The sequence below is a fragment of the Ovis canadensis genome, chromosome 3 (assembly GCF_042477335.2).
Source record: "Ovis canadensis isolate MfBH-ARS-UI-01 breed Bighorn chromosome 3, ARS-UI_OviCan_v2, whole genome shotgun sequence".
NCBI lineage: Eukaryota > Metazoa > Chordata > Mammalia > Artiodactyla > Bovidae > Ovis > Ovis canadensis.
In genome coordinates, this window is record NC_091247.1 from 8,512,864 (window position 1) to 8,534,022 (window position 21,159).

At 52.3% G+C, this 21,159-nt stretch overlaps 1 protein-coding gene and 1 long non-coding RNA gene across 3 annotated transcripts in view; one reads left to right on the plus strand and one right to left on the minus strand.

Moving 5' to 3' along the window:
• Positions 1-5,503: 5,503 nt before the first annotated feature.
• STXBP1 (syntaxin binding protein 1) overlaps positions 5,504-21,159 on the minus strand; it is a 69,852-nt gene continuing 54,196 nt past the window's right edge. The window contains exons 15-20 of one of the 2 annotated variants that reach the window (XM_069582338.1): positions 20,705-20,814; positions 19,267-19,368; positions 17,682-17,767; positions 14,879-15,033; positions 13,244-13,369; positions 7,176-7,466 (exon numbers count right to left, since the gene is read on the minus strand). In XM_069582338.1, the coding sequence (XP_069438439.1) occupies positions 13,260-13,369; positions 14,879-15,033; positions 17,682-17,767; positions 19,267-19,368; positions 20,705-20,814 (563 nt within the window). In that variant the 3' untranslated portion in view covers positions 7,176-7,466; positions 13,244-13,259. Of the gene's footprint in view, positions 7,467-13,243; positions 13,370-14,878; positions 15,034-17,681; positions 17,768-19,266; positions 19,369-20,704; positions 20,815-21,159 lie in introns of both variants that reach the window. The other variant, XM_069582337.1, reaches the window with a different exon arrangement.
• On the plus strand, positions 7,182-8,149 carry LOC138436579 (uncharacterized). Its single transcript, XR_011255484.1, has 3 exons — positions 7,182-7,301; positions 7,417-7,582; positions 7,694-8,149. It is a non-coding gene; the product is annotated as an uncharacterized lncRNA (long non-coding RNA).

The window sequence follows — 21,159 nt, forward strand, 5'->3', positions numbered from 1 at the left end:
TCTTCCTGGCGAAGATGGGCTTCAGGGACCAGCCTCCTGCTCCAAGGCCAACAGCGCCACAGAGGCCATAGGCCTGGGTGTCTTAGACCATGGCGTCTCAGAGACCAGGATGCCAGGCTCACTGGGCACTCTTTCGGGCTCTGGGAGACCCTTCCTTCCCTCAAGAGGAAATTGGTGACATGGGAATATTACAGTGGGTCAGAGCCCTAGAAGGGCTTCCCTTGTGGCTCAGATGGTAAAGAATCCGCCTGCAATGCAGGAGACCTGGGTTCAACCCCTGGGCTGGGAAGATCCCCTGGAGAAGGAAATGGCAACCCACTCCAGTATTCTTGCCTGAGAATTCCATGGACAGAGAAGCGTGGAGGGCTACAGTCCGTGCGGTTGCCAAGAGTCAGACACGACTTAGCGAGTGAACCAGACCACAAAGTCCAGCAGCCCCTCTGGCAGCCGGGTCTCCGGAGGGGAGTGGGTGCAGTACATACAGCCCAGCAGACTGCAGTGTTGGCCCAGGTCAGTGACCTGTGGACTCACAGCACTGCCATCTCTAGGAGGCTCTGGAGGGAGGAAGCCCAGCCCCAAGGGAGACAAGGAAGCCAGCTTTCTTTATAGTCCAACTCTCACATCCATACACGACGACTGAAAAAAACATAGCCTGGACTGTGGTTTCTGTTTTATAAATAAGTTAATTTGTACCTCCAGACACTTTAAATGATTGTTTCTTTCTTAAGAAAACATCTTTACCAATTGTTGTTTTGCCGGAGGGAGGTTGCATTGGGTTCCTTTCCTGTGCCATTCCAGACTCCCACCCAGGCTATCTTATTCAGCTAATAGATATTTACTGAGCACCTACTAAAGAGATCAAACCAGTCCATCCTAAAGAAAATCAGTCCTATTCATTGGAAGGACTGATGCTGAAGCTGAAGCTTCAGTACTTTGGTCACCTGATGTGAAGAACTAACTCACTAGAAAAGACCCTGATGCTGGGAAAGATTGAAGGCGGGAGGAGAAGGGGACGATAGAGGATGAGATGGTTGGATGGCATCACCGACTAGATGGACATGAGTTTGAGTAAACTCTGGGAGTTGGTGATGGACAGGGAAGCCTGGCATGCTGCAGTCCATGGGGTCACAAAGAGTTGGACATGACTGAGCGACTGAACTGAACCGAAGTTCACTGAAGAAAAACTAAACTGAACTGAACTGAACAAAACAGAAACAGAATCACAGATGTAGGCAAAGGGCAGGGGGATGAATTCCCTGGGATGCATTCGGAGATTGGGATTAATATACACTCACTCTCCAGGTAAGAATACTGGAGTGGGTTACCATGCCCTCCTCCAACCCAGACATCTTTCCAACCCAGGGATCGAACTCACATCTCTTATGCCTCCTGCATTGGCAGGCATGTTCTTTACAACTATGGCCACCTGGGAAGCCCCATATATAAGACAGATAACCAACAAGGACCTACTGCATGGCACAAGGAACTCTACTCAATACTCTGAAATAATTTATATTAGAAAAGAATCTAAAAAAGAATGACAGAAGTGTATGTAAGACTGATTCCCTCTGCTGTACACTTCAAACTGCTAACAGCAACACTGTAAATCAACTATACTCCAATACAAATAATAAAGTAGAAATTGTTCTAAGGCATGCAGTAAATGCAGAAACATTTAAGAAAAATCTATAGACTCTCTGCAAGTAAGAGTCTAGTATTTGAGCAACGATGCACTTCCTTCTCAGCTGTGATATATATCATTACATATTATATGTATACACATACACACACACATGCATATTTGCATTTTGCCTGAGGCCAAGGTGCAAACACAGACGCCACAAGATGACACCGTGTTTGACATCATCACAGAGGAGGGGTTGTGCCAGAGACAGGAGTCCGGCCCCTCCTTGCCTGAAACACCTACTGGGACTGATTCTCTTGACCCAAATGTGGCTGAACAGTGAGTAGACATCACCTCCATTTCCTGAGTTATCATTAAGTGCCTGGTATTGCGCCTTCTCTCTTTAAAAAAATAAAATACTTATTTATTTGGGTTTACGGGGTCTTCGTTGCAGCACACAGGATCTTTTCACTGTGGCATGTGAACTCTTAGTTGCGTGTGAAATCTAGTTCCCTGACCAGGGATTGAAGCCAGGACCCCCTGTATGGGAGCTTGAGTCTTAGCCACTGGACCACCAGGGAAGCCCCTGGCCTTGTGCTTTCTCATCAAAGGATTAGGAAAGCTTGGAAGCAGGATCGAAGCCTGTCTTTGGTTAAGGGAAGGTGCCTGAGAACAGTGCTCAGGGCAGGTAGTTCTTGAATGACACCAAGTGCTTGGGGAGTGGTCAGTGTTGAGCCTTGTCAAGTTTCTGGGCGTATCTGTCAGCAGTCCTCCTGATTTCAGCAACGCTATGAAGCTTTCCTTGCCTTGGGCAACTATATTAACCCACTTAGGCCGCCATAACAGAATGCCATACACCAGATGACTTCAACAACAGAAATCTAATTTGTCAAGTTCTGTCTGGAAGTCGAAGGCCAAGGTGTCGGCAGGCTTAGTTTCCTGAGGCCACCCCTTGGCTTGCAGACAGCTGCTCTCGTCCTGTCTCTGCACGTGGTCGGCCAACCCTGGGCATGCGCACCCTTGTCTCTCTGTGTCCTAATCTTCTCCTCTTATAAGGGTACCAGTCAGGTTGGATTATGGCCCACCTTATTGGCCTCATTTTAACTAACTTTTTTTAATGGTTTTGGGCTTCTCTGGTGGCTCAGATGGTGAAGAATACGCCTGCAGTGTGGGAGACCTGGGTTCTACCCCTGGGTTGGGAAGATCCCTTGGAGGAGGAAATGGCAACCCACTCCAGTATTCTTGCCTGGAGAATCCCATGGGGTCAGAGAGAGTCAGACACGACTGAGCAACTTTTCACTTTCACTTCACTGGATTTCTGGCACAGGTCTCCTAAAACCCTTGAAATTTCCTGAGAGGCATATTTTCTGCTCTTCATAACAAGCCCCTTCCCACATACCCAAGTTTTTGCTGCTGAGGTTAAGATGGGAGGGGCAAGAGCTTCAGGGTGAGGGCTGCTCATCAGAAACACGGGGTAGAGGATTAGAAGGTTAGAACTTCCTGCACCTCCCACCCCCAACCCTTAACCTGTGGAGAGGGCAGAGGGGCTGCAGACTAAGTTTCAATTACTAGTGGCCGATGATTTAATCAACTCTATGTAATGACACCTGCATAAAACCTTTTAAATAACAGAGTTTGGGGGGAACTTCTGGGTTAGTGGGCAAAGGGAGGTACTGGGAGGGTGGTGTGCCTGGAAAGGGCATGGAAGTTCTGGGCTAACCACCCCACCCCACCCCCGCCAAGTCCATACCTTGCCCTGTACGTCCCTTCCATTTGGCTGTTCTCTGGGGGTATCCTTTGTAATAAACCAGTCACAGCAAAGAAAGAGCTTTCCTTCATTCTGTAAGTTGTTCTAATGAACTATTGAACCCAAGGAGGGGGTTGTGAGACCCCTCGAATTGTAATCAGCTGGGCAGGGTAGCGTGGGCACCCCTTTGATGTCTGAAATGGAGGCAGTTTTGCGGGACTGAGCCCCTGATCCGTGGGACCTGCACTCCCTGAATAGTGTCAGAACTGACGAAACTGTCAGACACCTAGTTGGAGCCAGAGACTTGGAGAAATGGTGTGAAAAGCGTATTTGGTGTCAGGAAAAAAAAAGCTCACTCCCCTCACCAGTTCTGTGTAATGCAAGTACCTGCGTGTACTCCTCTGGGCAGGCATGGCCAGGAAGATGGGGGCTCCCTCTTCTCTCAGCTCCTAGTCTGGGGTTCATTTCTCCCTGGAAGGGGCAGACGGCCACCCTATCTCACCTTCCCCCTCGCCCATGTTGCAGGATGTCTGTTGCCTATAGGTAGGGCAGAGGGTGTCCTCATACCAGCCCAGAGGATAGAAGTCCCACTCCAGGTGTGGCAGGTTAGGAATACCTGTACCCTGATGGCTCTCACCTCAGCCAGCTCCTAGGATGGAGGTGCCACACCGGGAGGGGCAAGCTGAGAAGAGCAGGGACTGTACGCCGGAGCCCACTTGTACAGTAGGTGTCACTCCAGGAAAAGTAGGTCTGTCCCTAGTCTGGGTGCAGTAGCACATGGCTTCTGCTCTGGGGAAAGGCAGTCTGTAAGGACAGGGTGCTCCACAGCTCTGTCCGAGGGAGCTGATTTTATTTGGATCAGAGCTTTGAAAACTCCTTGTCTAAAGGTGTTATCAAAACCATCGGAGATCTTGGTGGAGAGGGGTTAAGAGAAGGCTGGTAGCCCTGTGATGCAGTCTGGTTTGCTTTAAAAAAAACGTTTATTTATCTGGCCATGGGAGGTCCTAGTGCAGCACACAGGATCCTTGGTCTTAATTTCAGGATGTGAGTTCTTCAGTTGCGGCATGCGAACTCTTTAGTTGGGGCATGTGGGGTCTAGTTCCCTGACCAAAGATTGACCCTGGGGCCCCCTGTATTGGGAGCTTAGAGTTTTAGCCACTGGACCACCAGGGAAGTCCCCAGCACCTGGTTTTTACAGGGTTCTGGTGGCTCAGACAGTGAAGCATCTGTCTACAATATGGGAGACCTGGGTTCAATCCCTGGGTGAGGAAGATCCCCTGGAGAAGGAAATGGCAACCCATTCCAGTACTATTGCCTGGAAAATCCCATGGACAGAGGAGCCTGGTGGGCTACAGTCCATGGGGTCGCAGAGTTGGACATGACTGAGCGACTTCACTTTCCTTTCCTTTCACTTTAGCAGCATTATCTTTGGTGCCACTTTTTCCTCCAAGGAGCGTAATTCTGCTGTCTGTTGTTTGGGTTTCTCCGCCACCTTTAGGGATGGACTTAATTGGTTTAATTCTAAAATGTATTCTTTTGTGATTGGTATTGGGGGAATTCACTTGGCTTATGGATGAGGTCACCATGCTTCATTTGAAATTGAAATATTTCCAGTGTTACCACGAGTCTAACGTAAGGGTCCCCCTCTTCACGCTGGGCCAAACTCATCACAGTCTCCCCAAGTCACCAACAGGCTTCATGCCTTCCAGATCTGAAAGTTCACTGGAAGGCTTGGTGGTGTGGCAGCAGGAAGAGAGAACTCTTAAGACTGATGCAGTGACCTCATCACATGCCCTGAACACACCGGCACCACAGGCACCACAGGCTCACGGAGGGCGCCACCTGCCGAGACGCAGCCTGCCGTCTCCGAGGCTGAGAGACAACTTACATATAGAGACCCAGGACGAGGGAAGAACTGCCCGTTCTCAGGCAGCGCGGTGCACACTCCGTGGATTGTCTGCAGACTCCAGACGGCTCCAGATCCTAGTGTAAGTCGCAGTGACCTGGATCCAGAAGGCTCCAAGCCATGTCAGGGGGCAGCTGGGCTCCTCCCCACTGGACCATCGATGAAGCCTTTCTCCTCCTGCTCCCCAGAGAGAAACCGGGCGGCAAGTCACCCTGGACACCATGAATGGGCGCTGATTTATTTCTTTATTAGACTTGAGTGCTTTAGTACAGAACGGTACAGAGATGATACACGTTTGTGCTTCAATACTTTCAAACACTGAGATTCTGATAATTTCAAGGTAAACAAGTTTCAAGACAGACTAGCTTTTTTTAAAATATCCTTTTGATAAATTATTTTTTATATAAATAACAGAGAAAGGAAAACCAACGTGTTGAACAAACAAGGTCCTGAAGCATGAGCGTCGTTTGGTCAAGGGCAGGGGACAAAACAAGCAGTTGTAACAGGAAGAAACCAAGGCAGGTCCTTACAGTCTGTCCTAAGGAAATAAGATCTCGTAAGGAAGGGGGGGCAGGGAGACAGACCTGAAAACTAATCTGAGTGCAAAGGGGGAAGATTTCAAAGCCTTGAGAAGAGAACGCCACGATGCATCTAACGGGGCGGGCGGAGGATATATTCTGAAAGGGAAGAGGGGGTGGCGGAGAACTAGCACACACACGTTTGCAACGACGATGCCGCAAGACAGTAATATACACACACGGGCTGGGGCGGTTCAAGGGCGTGGGGGGTGGGTGCGGGACATTTTTTGTGACTTCCACTGTCGTTATAGTTCACAGCAGCAGCAGAACAGAGTGCGCTCCCTTCCGGAGAACGAGCCGCTGAGTCCTGAGGATGAGGAGACATCCTTCCTGCGATGGCATCTTTGATTTCTGCATCAACAGCTAAGTTTCATACAGCTACGTCTTTATACAGAGAGTAAAATGATTGTTTTCTTCTTACAAGCATGACGACATATGACCCCACACTACACAAAATAAAGTATTAGGGAGTATCTTAAACAGAGGATGATCTGGGGTGGGACTGGGGTCTGTGTAAACCCAGCAGGCTACTCTTCGTGTAGTTTGAAGCCTCAGGGGCGCGGACAGGAAAGGGACCTCTGAACCAGGAGCCCGCGGGACCCTCCCAGTCCTAGTCCGTTGCTGAGCCATAAGCTCTATCCAGGCTGACCTCACTGAGAAAGAGGAGCTCTGGTGGTGTTGGCGGGTGGTGCCTGGGGAAAGATGGGGTCTGAAGGACCAGGTCTAACTGGAGACCCAGGTCCCCAGTGGAAGCCTGCTCCTCTCTCATGCAGGCATGGTGATAGACTGCAGACAGGACCACAGCGCTGTGGCCGTGGCCAAGGAGGGCGCTGAGACAGGGCACCCAGCCCGACTTCCCGTGGCCCAACCCCCAGCCCCCACCCTCAACACCGGGGGATGGGGGGAGCGAGCCCCTTGGGGAGAGAGAGCAGAGGTCGGCACCAGGGCAAACCTCTCGAGATGTCACCTGAGCTTCACTTCCAAGCTCATGTGAACGAGAGCTGGCACCAAGGGGGAGGAACTGGAGTGAAGAGAAGAGACACCCTCAGTTTGACATACTCCAAGAATGGAAAGCTCAGTGATTCCCAACACGAACAGGAGCGACCCCAAACGGGGTCTTAAAAACACCCAAACGTCTACCTTCCCATACGCAAGCAAATGTGCACACGTCACGCTGGGCTATGTACAAGGTCTTAAATCATGACTAATGGGGAGGAAGTGTCCATTCACCCTAAACGGTTCCAGAAACCCGGTGGCAGCATGGCCCACACCCCAAACGTCTCCTCCAGGATACACATAGAAGGGACTCTTTAAAAAAAATAAAATAAAAAAACAATGCATTCTTTTGTTTCAGACAAGAAGAGGGCATCACCAAACACGAGAACGCAGCGGCGACAGTGCCGGCCGGGCGTGCAGAGCTGGGGGAGGCGATGGAGGGAGGAAGGGGTCAGCGAAGGGACCGAGGCGGTCGGGGCTGCGAGCACTTCGGGGAGAGGGTTCGTTTTTGTTTGGAGGGGTGGCTTATTTTTTAACTGCTTATTTCTTCATCTGTTTTATTCAGTTTCTTCAGCGTGTCCAGCAGTTTCTGTGGGGTGAGAATGTGCGTGGATCCTGGGGAGGCAGAAAAGACCTGTGAGCTTGCTGCCTCTGGTTTCAAACACTTTTCCCCTCCCCTGCCCTTGTCCATTCCCACAGCGGCAGCCGCCCCTTCCCCTCCCCTGGCCTTGGTGAGTGGACAGAGAGGGGGGTGGGGGCTGGGGTTTGGGGCCACGTCACAGCTGGCCCAGGAGACATTTGGGGGCCGTAGGTGAACAAAACATCTCTTCTGGCTCGGGCAGGGTCCCCCGGGCTGTACCGATGAAGGCGCTGTCTCTCCATCCGGGCTCAGTGCTGTCTGCCAGGGGACAGGGCAGCCATCCTTCTAATTCTCTCCTGAACTCAAGGTGAAGCCAGGGAGAGAAGTGCCAAACCACATGGTGGGGGAGAGGGGGCTGAATGAGGCAGGGGTTTGCAGGGGGGCTGTGTGTGGAAAGAGAGGTCCAGGTCGGGAGGAAGGGGGTGGACAGAGCACCCAGGGGAAACCACTGCGCTCTGGGAGCCAGCTGTCTGGGGCTTCGCGGTGGGAGGGACCTCAGGTGTGAAAGGGGGAGGGCCGGGGAACCTGAGGCCTTACCTTGCAGAGACCCGCACATTGTAAGAGGTTAGAAATGCTTGCAAAAACTTAAGCTAATGGAATTAGATATAATTCTACTGCAAAAATAAAAATAAAAATAAATGAAGTCCTTTTTCGTAAAGAGAGAGATCTAATAAGTGCAGTAAAAAAAGATGCATGGATCGTGTGGTTTGGACATGGACTTACTCAAAAAAGCAACAGAAGTGACTGGTGTGTGAGCATGAGGCCTGCACGCATGCAGCAGAAGGCTTCAAAGAAAGAGATCCTGGTGGGAGAGAACTGAACAAAAGAGACCCATCCTTGAAAATGTGCCTCCCTGGAGACGCGGGCAAGGGCGCAGGCCTTCCTGGGAAGAGGGGCCCAGAAACCACAGGAGGCCAGATTTCCACCCTGAGAGTGGGCAGAAGAAGGCTTGGGCAGGCTCCTTGGGAGTGATTCCAAATAGCAGGGTCCGTACGCCTTTGACCGCTACTTGCGCAGCTGACCCCTGATGGCTGGCACTGCAGACCAGGAGAACACTGGAGAAGCCATCTCTGGTGTGAGAGGCTTCTCTGCAGCTCAAGCCCCAGCCACTGCTCTGAGTGAGGAACCAGTCCCTCCCTGGCTGCTTCCCCGAGGGGCCGAGCGTGATGTCCCGAGAGAGTGTGCAGCCTGTGCCAGCCCTGTGCCCAAAGCTGACTCTTTCTGCAGACTCAAGGCTCCTTTGGCAGAGGCGACACCAGTTTCAGCAGGGTATCCCCGTCTCCCTCGAAGACACTCATTTTTGTGACCTTATGAATGTTCCTGCTAGTCCTAAAGGTCAAAGGCTACTCCCCCAATGAGGAAACAGGAATAAATGTTACCAAATTCTGACCAGGACCACTGGCAGAATGAAAGTCTCCAAGTCTCAGCTCGATGCAGTTTAGGTGTCTACAGCTGAAAGATGGCTGCTGGGAACTCTGGGCTGGGATTACCTTGGGGGCTTCCTAGGCTATGCACATGCCAGAAAAACCATCCTTAATGTCCTCCCCCACAGCCATCTGCTGGATTCCAGGAAACAAGAGGAAAGACTTGATTTCGAAGGGAATCAAAAGGCCTCTGATCAGATGTCTAGACCATTTTGCTTCCTAACCTTGCTTCTGTGCAGATTCAGGGCTGGGTGGAGGCCAAAAAGAGGTGAAGGAATTCATTCTTTAGAACTGGATATTATCTGATCGTCTGGTGCTCCCCATCTGTCACTGAAAGCAGAAAACATCCAGGACCAAGGGAAACTGTCAGTTGTTCTGTCATGTCCTACTCTCTGCAACCCCATGGACTGCAGCCCTCCAGGCTCCTCTGTCCATGGGATTCTCCAGGCAAGAGTACTGGAGTGGGCTGCCACTCCTGTCTCCAAGGGGATTTTCTTGACCCAGGGATCAAACCTGGGTCTCCTGCATTAACAGGCAGATTCTTTACCATCTGAGCCAGGACCAAGAGTATCAGGTAACCAGTGAGGCCTCTAGGGCTCCTCACACAGGCAGGCTCCTGGTCCCTGTAAGGTCCCTAACTACCTGGTCCCTTTAAACGATGCAGACCAGCTGGTGTTAATCTGAAATCACCTGAGACCCAATTCCTGCCACGCAATCAGCGATATCGCTTTAATACCCTGGTCAAACTTCTCAGCACCACAAACACTGCAAACCTTCTCACTTGAACCCAAAGGTGGCCGACCATGCAGGCTCTCTAGAACCACTCCGAGGGTCCCCCTTATTCTACATAACTGCAAATCTGAAATGTGAACGGTGATCTTCAAAACAAAGTCATCCAAAGACTGCCAAAGCTTGCGGCCAGACACAGTGAGCTCTGCCAGGACAATATCCTTCCTCCTCACTGACAGCATCTGAAAACCAGAAGAATTCTGACAGATCAGCCGATCCAGCTGGTTCTGGAACTGCCCGAATCAATCCTGCAGACTCAGATTATCGAGGGCAGTGTCAGGGAGTAGCAGGTTTAAACTGCACATTTAAGAGCAGCCCAGGTGAGTGAGATGATCCGCCAGGTGTGGGAAGACACTGGCCTTGCCCACCGGCATCCTACAGATGGGAAAAAGATGCTCACGGCGGTGGGGCATGTTGGTGGCACAGCCAGGCCTAGAAGGCATGCCTCTGCTTTCGATTCTGGGGGCCCTGTGGCCTCCTGCCCCGGGAGGGGCTGTGGAAGGGAATGCTGAAACAGCAGCTGGGCACTGGGTCAGCTCTGAACTCAGATTCAAATCTGAGTCCCACTGAAAAAATGGAACTTATCTGACCCTGATCTAAAATAAAGCAAGGTATTCAACATAAAAGCAAAACAAAAACACTTCTTCCCCCTGTAAGTGCTGTGTAATAGGTCTAAGTAGGCCTTGCAGCCCCTTTCATTAGCTTCTGACCATCTTCTGGACATTCGCTAATAGTTAATCCTTTTAACATAAACCATCCACAGCACCAAGGTGCAGAGCTGATCAAAATATTTCATTTCTTATTTGGGAGGAATGATGGACTGATTAGTGGGGACTGAGCCGAGACTTGGTGGCATCTGTATGCTTAGTTATCCACGCCTGCCCCCTTCGGCCAGGGCCAGGGGGAGCAGGCCTCAGCTACAGGACAGAAAGAGGTCAGAAAAGAGCGGGGGGCCAGGAGGAGGAGGGTCCAGGAGGAGAGGGAAGGGCCAGAAGGAAGAGGAGCCAGGAGGAGAGGGAGGAGCTAGGAGGGTGGAGCACAACACTGGCATCCACACACAGTGCCCATGAGAACACTCGTGGGCCCATGTTCACTGCCAAGCAGGGAAAACCCATTTCTAAAAGCTAAGTTTCTGCTCACACTGATGTGTGGGACACCACCCTGCCTCACCAACACCAACACCCTGTACTGTTCTAGGCTTTAGTCACCTGGACAATTACAACAGAAGTGGGCATGTTGGACATTCATCTGCTTTTTCACTTCCCTGGGATGAGGACTCCGCGCCTTGCTTTTTCTTAACTGAGCTCTAAAATACAACGCTGCCCAACAAAGCATCTCAGAAGCCAAGAACACACAGTCTGGAGTGCTCTCTCTGCTCTAATGGCAGCCAAGGCACTCTGCTGACTGAATGTAAAACAGAACGCAAAGGAGAGGTGTCTCCGATTGCAAGGAATCCCAGGACGAATCCGAGCAGGAGCCCTTGGGGTCTGGGTTTGTGATTCTTTCTGACTCTGCAAGGGGTCTGCCGGGGCTGCGGCCATGTCCTTTGCTGCTGCTAAGTCACTTCCGTCATGTCCGACTCTGTGCAACCCCATAGACGGAAGCCCACCAGGCTCCCCTATCCCTGGTATTCTCCAGGTAAGAACACTGGAGTGGGTTGCCATTTCCTTCTCCAGTGCATGAAAATGAAAAGTGAAAGTGAAGTTACTCAGTCGTGTCTGACTCTTAGTGACCCCATGAATGGCAGGCTACCAGGCTCCTCCATCAGTGGGATTTTCCAGGCAAGAGCACTGGAGTGGGGTGCCACTGCCTTCTCCGCATGTCCTTTGAGAAGTCTCGAAATACAGCAAATGGTGTCCACCTACCTGCCATCTGCATGAGAACCAGACCTCTCTGATTACCATCCTATCAAGGTGCTTCTTAAGGATGACTTTTTTTAACACTTGGTTTTATTCATCACCCACTGGTCTCGTTTTCTAGGCAAAGGCAGCCTGGGCAGGATGGCAGGTAGCCCAGCACCACGGCCAGCTTCACTGTCCTGGCTCACAGGCCCTTGCTGCTCCTCACCTCCGTACTGCCCCGGGGCAGCCAAGGGAAAGAAAGAGGAGATGAACAATCCCGCCTCGAGGGCCAACCTTTAGAGCAGGTCCTTCATAGATGGAGCTCATTCTTTTTAAAATAAACAACCACACTTCTGACATTACCCAGCCAGGGTTCTGATGTCCACTCCCCAGAGAATGGAGGGAGGGCTTGCCAGAGAGTGGGGCAGGGCTGCCTGGTTTGAGTCTCCAACTGAATGACCACATCACAGAAGGTCAGAGTCCGAGGGGCCCTGCGATCCAGCCTCCCTGCGTTCTGCAGCCCAGTGGGCATCACCTCCCCCACTCACACAGGTGCTTGTGGACAAGCTGGGGCTAGTCCTGGTCTGTCTGCTATTCACTCACAGGTGGCTCACAGGGCCACATCTCAGCCTGGGGATGGGGTTGGGGGAGGGGACATTTCCAGGGTCCACGGTCAATGGAGTAGAAAAGGGCATGCACACAAGATGTGGCCTCATCACAGAGTGTGTACTGAAGCTGAGAAACGACTCATACTGCAGTGAGGTCTTTGGGGCTAGTCTGCTGTCTGAAGAGGTCAGGGAGGTTCCCAGCACGATGGAAGAGTGAAAAAGAGACAGCAAGGAACGCTTACTCTCTCAAGGGCAAAAATAAAACCTTGATAACCTACCAAACCCACAACAGGTTCCCAGGTAACTGAGATAAAGGCATGAGCTTGTGGGAGAGGAGACGCTCTTCCAAACAGCACATAGTGTTGAGAACAGATTTCTACCCAAAGGCTCTCAATCTGACTAGGAGACTCCAACTGGAGAGAGGGTAATGCTTCTCAACTCTTGGAAGGATCCACAGGAGAATTAAAAGCAATTACTGAAAGAGCAAATGACTAATAAGTGCCGCTTTCCCTAGACGAACAGGAGACACCAGCTCTTTCCACTGGTGGCTGGAGTTCACCACGAACCAGGTGGCTTACGACCCCATCACCCCTTTAGAAATTGTTCCTTGGGATAAGTGCCTGTCCTGGGCAAAATGTATTGACACATTTAGCTACCACAGACTGGGGGTCTCTTCTGGTGCCCTGTGCCAAGCCTTCCTCATCATCAGGAATTCACCCCACGGCCAGCAGGCTTAGGTGCCGTGCCTGCAGCATCCCTCCAAGTCCAGCCCCCTCCAGAGGGCTGTGCATAGCGGTTGTGATCATTTAAAGCTCAGGGGGCTGCAGCTGTCTGAGCAGCAGGTGACCTGTGGCATGAGCGAGCTGGCAAGCCAGAGCCCAGCGGCGCTCGGGCAGGGTTGGTGAAGGGCAGCGTCAGGACACATTTTCAATCGGTGTGAAGAACTGCAAGCATTTTCTCGTTAAAAGAAAATCAAATAATAAACTGAAAAGGGAAAGAAAAAGAAAAGAAAAGAAAAAGAGTGACGGAATAAATCAAAGAAAACCCTTCAGAGTGGAAGAGTTTCTTTTCTGTAATAAGCTGCTTTTACTTTGTTTCTTTGGCTCTCACTCCATTGTTGGAGCCTGATCCTCAAAAGATACCCTAGAGGACTCCCGGAAGTCGGGGTGTCTCAGGTCCATGAGAAATTTGGTGGGAGTGAGAATATGAGTAGAACCTGCGGGAGAACAGAGGCCGGCTGACTGCTTGAACACAGGTACGTTACAGGAGCATGCCAACTTAGGCCTACGTTTATACAGCCAATGAGGTGCGAGAGAGCGAGCCGCATGCGCACACGCGAGGTGCACACGCGGCGCACGTGCACACGGGCCGCGAGGACGGCGGGCGGGCATGCATGCACATAGCGGGCGGGGCCGCATAGCGGGCGTCAGCGGTCTGCACCAGGCCTCTCCACCCATCTGCACGGGCGACCGTGTCTCCCTGGGTCTCCACCTCCCGACAGGGACCCTCAGGTCAGGCCAGCGTGGAAGAGGGGGTTACAACGAAGCCTGGCTGGGACGCGTCGGCCCAGGAGAGCTGTTTGAGCAGAGATAATTAGCCAACACGTTCATGCAACACGTATGCAAGCCAAGAACACAGAGAGCTCCGCCACGGGGGGCCTATGTAACCAAAAAAGGAGAGAACCCAGGGAGAAATGGTGGCCAGAGAGGCTTCTGGGAGTGGGGAGGGGCAGGGGTGGGGTGGGGATGTGCGATCTGCCCCCTGAATGGTGGGATCTGGAAGCTGAGAGTTGGGAAGACAGTGCCAGGTCCATCTTAATACACACAGGAAGCACCACGTGGACTGATTCCCCCCAAAGTGGAGGTATAAAAGTGACACCTCTTACTGAGCTAAGGGGCAAGGACAGGGCCCAGCCAGGAGAGGAGGTGTGGGTCATCTCTGGTCAGTCAATGTCAAGAGGCACCCTGGGCAGAGGCAACTGCAGTTTGTTAAGGGCACAAGAAAGAAGGCATCTGGAAAAAGCAAAGATTTTTCTCAACGTTTCCTCTTCCGAGCGGAGAAACTGGGGAGGCTCCTGTAGACATGAAAAAGGGCAAAATCTTCTCCTGCTGCCTTAAGTCAGCTCTTAGGAGCTGCAGCTGCTTCTGGAAAACCAGCAGGGATATGATAGACCCTGAAGTGGTAGGAACTGGCTGGGGCAGCCCTCAGCAGAGCCTGGAAGCCAGGCGGATACGTTTTGAGCAGTATCTGCTTGCACGCCTGGTCTGTGTATCTCTAACTGACAGGTACAGGGGCCAGTGCTCATTGACCTGTTCACTGAGCATCTTCTGGACGTGAGGCTCAAGGCCAGGAAACTGATGTGCCCCTCCACCCCAGGGTGTAAGTGGGTGCCCTTAACCCAATTTTGGTGGGTGAGGAATTCACAGCATGGAGAGGGCGGCACTTTTGAGGGGACCCAAGTGGCAGTGGCAGAGCAGGAACATTGAGTCTGTCGGGGCCTGGGACCAGGCACTTCCCACCATGTGGGGCTGCCGCTCGTCAGGAAGCAGAGCAGACCTGAGGAAGGGCCCCTTCACCCCTCCGTGGCTGCCGTCCACAGACGTGTCTAGAGGCAAAGTGTTGCGGGGGCAGCGGAGAACTAGAGATAAGATGAAACACCAAAGCGTGGAATGGAGTCACAGTGCAGTGAAGCAGCCCTTCCCTCTAGAACACATGCCCCACTCACCTATGAGCACTTCCCACTTGCCGTTGGCTTGGGTCACCTCGTAAGCACAGCGCATCTCGTTCAGGCTCACGCCCCCCAGAATGAAGATAATAAGGCGTGGACCACTGCGGTACTCCCCGGGGGCCTTGTTCTTATGCCAGTGCCCATAGCGGGCGCTGGAGAGGGAGGGAGGGGAAGGGAGAGAGAAGGATGTTAATTGTGTATCTGCATATACAGCATTTATACTTCATTATTCCATGACATAATTTCCCTGGTGGCTTAAATTCCAGTAAAGAATCGGCCTGCAATGCAGGAGACCCGGGTTTGATCCCTGGGTCGGGAAGATCCTCTGGAGAAGGGCATGGCAACCCATTCCAGCATTCTTGCCTGAAGAATTCCATGGACAGAGGAGCCTGGCATGCTACAGTCCCACAGGGTTGCAAAGAGTTGGACACGACTGAGCAACTAACGCTTTCATTCCATGACGTAGGACTCATTCTATACACCAGTGACTAAAACGGAGCAGATGCTTAGCAGTGCTGTCTGAACTGGACTACAGTGCAAAATTATCAAGTGCTTTGGCTGCTGGGAGAAGAATCCTCAAGAGCGCCCGTGCTGTGACCCTGTCATTCTCTTAGGAACACGCAGGCAACAGACAGGTTCAGGTTGGCTTTAAAGCCAGGCTCAGTGGCTCCACCCACTGGATGACGGTCCTGGCGTCTCTCCCAAGTTGTAGAGTTCTGGGACACTCTGCTGGAAGGAGCAGCGACCGTAGAGTCCCAGGCCTGTCTGCAGCTGGCACATTGATTCACCAGGCAGATATACACCGCAGGCCTCACAGGGCCACCCCAGCGCTGAGGAGCTAACCTGAGTGAGATCCCAAGAGCTCGTGGCTTAACTGAAGTGGCGGGTCGAGGACAGTGCAGGGAGGAGGAGGGTCTGCCTCGAACTACACGGAGAGGAACTCAGTGCTGTGGGGACAGGCACAGGGAAGGGCCTTCTAGCACCACCCGGGTGTCACCGGGGAAGGCTTCCTGGAGGAGGTGGTGCCGAGCTGCCTCCTGAAAGACCGGCATCTCAGCGGCCAGACAGTTCCCCAGTGCCTCCTCCTCTGCCCTGGCTTTCAGTGGGCCTTCACCTTGGCCTTGGAAACAGTGAGAAATGGGCTGCTTCCAGGTTAAGAAAAATGAGGAAAACAAAAAACACAACGAGGAGAGCAAGGCTCCTCTGGACAGTGGAACCTTCACCCTTCTTCCTGACTTACAACAGCACTGAAGTTACTTCCCAAATCTTAAAGGCCCTGGGAGCCCATCTGGACCAGCCCCGAGGGTCACAGTCATTTTTTTTGCCTGTGAGATCATTTGTCTGCCTTAGTCAACAGTCTGGCTGTGACACCATGTGGGATTTTGTATTCTACTCCAGTGTTGGCAATAAACATTTGGCCTCCACTGGCGTCGGGGTGGGGGAATGTGCCATGCAGGCCTGAGAGTCCCGACGCAAGAGGGGTGAAGAGAGAAGACAGGCAGGGAAAGTATGCGTAGAGGGATGGAGATGCATGTTTAGAAAGTCTGACCTGGGAACCTGGGCCACACAGAAGAGGGCAACAGAGAGTCAAGGGGACCTGTGTTCATAGTGTGAGTCCCAGGGACTGGCCGTGGACACATGGCCCACAGAGCGCAGCAGAAAAGACTTCTGGATGAAGACAGCAAGGTGGTGAATGAGAGGAGGAGCTTTCAAAACACACACGAGGCATCCTGGGCAGCCGAGGAAACACAGAGGGCTGGAAGACTGGGAGACAGAAGCATGGGCTGCTTTCTGCTCACATCTGCAACCTGAGACATGTCTGAGCATCAGCAGGTACATGGACAAGAAGGGGCAGGGGCTGATTTTCCATTATTTTCTGTAACACCTTTATGGACAGGTAATTCATGTATCATACAATTCACTTAAGTTGTAGAATTCTCTGGTGTTCAGTATAGTCACAGAATTGTGAGCCATCACCACAATCAATTTTAGACCATTTTTAGACCATTTCATCACCACCCCCCCCACAAGAAACCCTGTACCTAGCAGCAGTAACCCCTATCTCCCAACCCTCACCCCTGTTCCCAGCAACCACTTATCTACTTCTCTCTTGAGACTTGCCCATTCTAGACATCTCGTATAAACAGAATGATGGAACAAGTGGGCTTTAGTGACTGGCTTCTTTCACTTAGCATTTTCAAGGTTCATCCATGTTGTAGCGTGGATCAGTATTTCATTCCTATCTTTGGCTGAATGATACCCCATTGTATGAATGTACCACATGGTGTTTATCCATTCATCAGCTGATGGACAGCAGGGTCATTCCCACTTTTGAGCTATTATGAATAATACTGCTCAGAAGGTCGGTGTACTGTCATTTTGAATGGGGTGGTTAGGGAAGATGGGAGAAAGTAATAACTGATTAAGGACCCGGAGGAGATAGCAGCCATGTGGAAGCATCTGGGGACAGATCATTTCAGGCAGTGGGGGAAAGCAAATGCAGAGGCTCCTGAGGCAGAATTGAGCCTGGCATGTTCCGGGGAGGGCAAGGAGGCTGATGTGGCTGAAGTGGAGGAGGAATGAGAGAGGAGTAAGGAGTGAGTCACAATGGAACAGGAAGCCACGAGGCGGAGGGCCTCCCGGGCCACTGCAAGGACGTGGCCTACACCCTGGCTGTGACGAGAAGCTGCGGGAGGGTTCTCGCAGGTCACGCGGGATCACGGCAGGATTGCCGTGTAGCGGCCATCCAGCCAGACATGGTCCTGCTCGGCCCTCTGCCCTTACTCAGATCCTCACTCACCTCACGGCGGTGGTGCTGAAGGAGGCAGAGGAGCGGGTGGAGATGTACGGGTAGTGCTTGGTGTCAAGTTTGTCTTCAATAGTGTCCTGGAAAGAAGAGACGGCTTTGAAAAGAGCTGATGGAACCAAGGTAAGACAATTCCAAGGACCAGTCACTTAGCCAAAATCATGCCCAGCTTTGCAGGAACTGGAGCTCCTCTGCCTGCTGGGGGGTGACTCCTGCCCTGCTGGGCGTGGAGCAGATACCCTGGGACCGGCGGATACAAGGAGATGAGTTTATAGGTCTGATTTTGAGAAGTTATTTTTTTAAAACCCTGACTTAATTTTTCTTGCTTCTATTTCAGTTTATTCTCTTTTCCCCCTTTTATATTCCATGTGAGGTTATAAATGTCCCATTCCTCCAGTAGGCTCCTGACCCTGGCACCCATCTAGTAGCCACTACGCACAGGTTTCCAAGGGCCTCTTGTCTGGTGGGTGGATTCGGCTCCCCACCCTCTGCTGCCGAGAAGTCTCCACTCCTGACAGCTACCGTGTGGCGCCCACACACCCCTCTCCGGGGAGAGGAAGGAGCAGAGAGCGAAGGAGGGAATGAGACGGGGGGTTGGCCTACTCTGCCAGGCAAAAAGATGTCACTGGTTTCTAGAAGTCTCATGTTCACCCATCCTTTCCGTTTGTGGGATTTAAAAATAGGAAGCTGACGCACTCTATATATTTAAAATATAGCTATTTTCGCATACAATTCAGTGGGAACACCTGGACTGCTATGAATTCACAAAGGGATCCTGGGCAAGTCTCTTCATTCTCAGGACCTCAGTCCTGTCCAAGGGCAGCAGCTGGACAGACCATCTCCAGGCCCCACTCCAGAGCTCCCGTGGGGCAGGGTTCCACACAGCTTTCTTGACCTTGAACTACAAGGGGGAGGGGAGGGGAGGGAGGGACACCTGGGCTACCTTCACTTCACAGACACAAAACACCTGCTATGCTCAAGGCACGGTGCCAGAGGACACAGCAGGAGAGGACGCAGGGCCAAGGCCTAAAACGAGAACCCAACCCAGCGAGCGGCACGCCAACATGCACAGAGCAGCTCTGACAACCGCTGCAGGAGGCCGGGGAGGCCTCTGTGGTGCTGGGCACTCAGCTACGTGGCGCTCAGTGTGCAGGGACAGTGAGACCGGATGGGGACTTTGCAGAAAGGCAGGATTCAGGAGGCGCAGAGCGAGAACGTGCAGGCAGGGGATGAGTCTGAACAGAAAGGTGCTTGCCAGGGTCTCTGGCTGACGTGACGGGAGCAGTGGGGGGCCTGGGGTCACTTTCTGAATGCCCGCCCTGCTGCTGTGCCCTCGGCGTGGAGCTCGCTACTCATATGACCTTCAAGCACTGCGATACCATTGAGGGGGCCCTACTCTGGGGCTGAATCACGTGGATCTGGGGAATCTGCATCTGGCTGACTGTCTCCTGGGGCCGCTCTGCACAAACCCTCCGAGGCCCAGACGCAAAGTCCCAAGTGTCACTGCCACCTGAGGGCAGGGGAGGCTGAAGCCCCTGGGCCCTGCAGGCCTCGCATGCTCGTCCCAGCCTGTGCTGACCTCCATGATGTCTTTGATGATTGGGGTCCATCGTGAGAGCTGGTAGGTCTGCTCGCTGATACGCTCCTTCCGCTCCGGCTTGCTCCTGCGACGCAGGGTGGACTGAAGGCAAACACATGAGAGGCGGCTCTGAGTCAGCACCTGGGGCCACATGGCCCCGCTGGTCCCAGGGCTCCCAGGGGAATCAGCCTTGGAAAAAGGCTAACACGTGGAGAAGTTTTCCTGGAAAAGCCCAGACTACGCCTGTGGGCTGCAGCCCAAGAATCCGCAGCAAACTTGGTTCTTTAAAGCCTTAAAAAACAGCCAATGTGGGTCAAACATATAAGTACCGTTTTTTACAAAGGCAAGAAGTTAAAAAAAATAGTTTGTTGTCAATTGCTGGCGAAGACTCTTTCTTGAGAGTCCCTTGGACAGCAAGGAGATCAAATCAGTCAATCTTAAAGAAAATCAACCCTGAATACTCATTGGAAAGACTGATGCTAAAGCTGGCACTCTAAAACTTCAGCCATCTGATATGAAGAGCTGACTCACTGGAAAAGACCCTGATGCTGGGACAGACTGAAGGCAGGAGGAAAAGGGGACAACAGAGGATGAGATGGTTGGATCGCATCACTGACTCAATGGACTCAATGGACAGAGAGACCTGGTGTGCTGCAGTCCATGGGGTCGCAAAGAGTCAGACACGACTTGGCCACTGAACAACAGCAGAAGAAAATCCTGCTCTGGTGAGACCTGTCCTTTGATTTTGCTTCAGCAGCACAGGGTGCACTGAGAGAATCACCTCCATTCTCGTTTGGCCCCTTTGTGAACAAGGGTCTGAAAACACCAAATGACTGCCAGTCACAGGTCTCTGGTCTGGTGGCTCTGGAACAAAGCTTCTGACTCTAATAATTAGATTCCAGAAGGAGCCAGCCTACAGCCTGGTTTTATCAGCACTGACTCCCTGCAGGAAGCAGGGTTCCTACAAGCGAGGTTCCTGGTGGGGGGGGGGGCTCCCACCTCAGCCTCTTCTATAGCTTACTGCCTGGGCCCCTAAAACCTGCCCCAACTGGGTCCCGAGTCATTGCCAGAGTAGCAGACTCAAAGGTCTCAAGACGGCCTGACAGCAACCTCACAGAAGATGCCGAGTCTAAATGTCCCAACGGCTGAGCCAGGCTGACTCAAGACACGCGGGATGGAGCTAGTGTGTCTTGGGCTGGTTCACGGGCACAGCTCAGCTTTGAGACCATGCGGTGCCTCTTTGATGTGCCCGCCTGGCTTCCTGACACTACACCTTGATTCTGTTTATACCTCTACACCTGCCTTCCTCTGATTTTATGTTTTCTCTTTCTCAGTGTTGAGTGTGTGTATCATAAGCTGCGTCAAGGAAGTTAGGGGAGAAGAGATGAGAGCCGCTGCCTCCCCCAGGCTTCCCCCACAACAAGAGGCTGGCGCTCACGTCTGTGACGATGGGCACCCCGAGGTGTGCCATGTTCGTGATGATCTCGCTGTCCTCCGGCGGGATCTGAGCGTGCTGGATCAGCTTGTTCAGGTTTTCCTCAGTGATGCCTGCGAGAACAAAACCCTGATCACCATACCAGCCACTGTGCATCGCACATTCAGAAGCAGAGCCAAGTGCCTGGGGTGGGGGATGGCGCCCCCTCTCCTCCTTGGCATCAGTGGGAACTAATCTGCTCATTGTATCTACTTAACTGTAAGACAAGGCAGGGCCAGGACTCCTGTTCAACTCTAGCCACTATGTCCTGGGCTATGACCACCAGCAACTGCTCCTCCTGATCTGTTTTTCTATCTGTCTCCTGCTTCGCAGCCATCCCGGGCCCACGTCACAGTCAGCTTGGACAAGAGTGTATCGGCGTCCATCTTTTTGCACAGTGGACACTTACGGGCAACTAT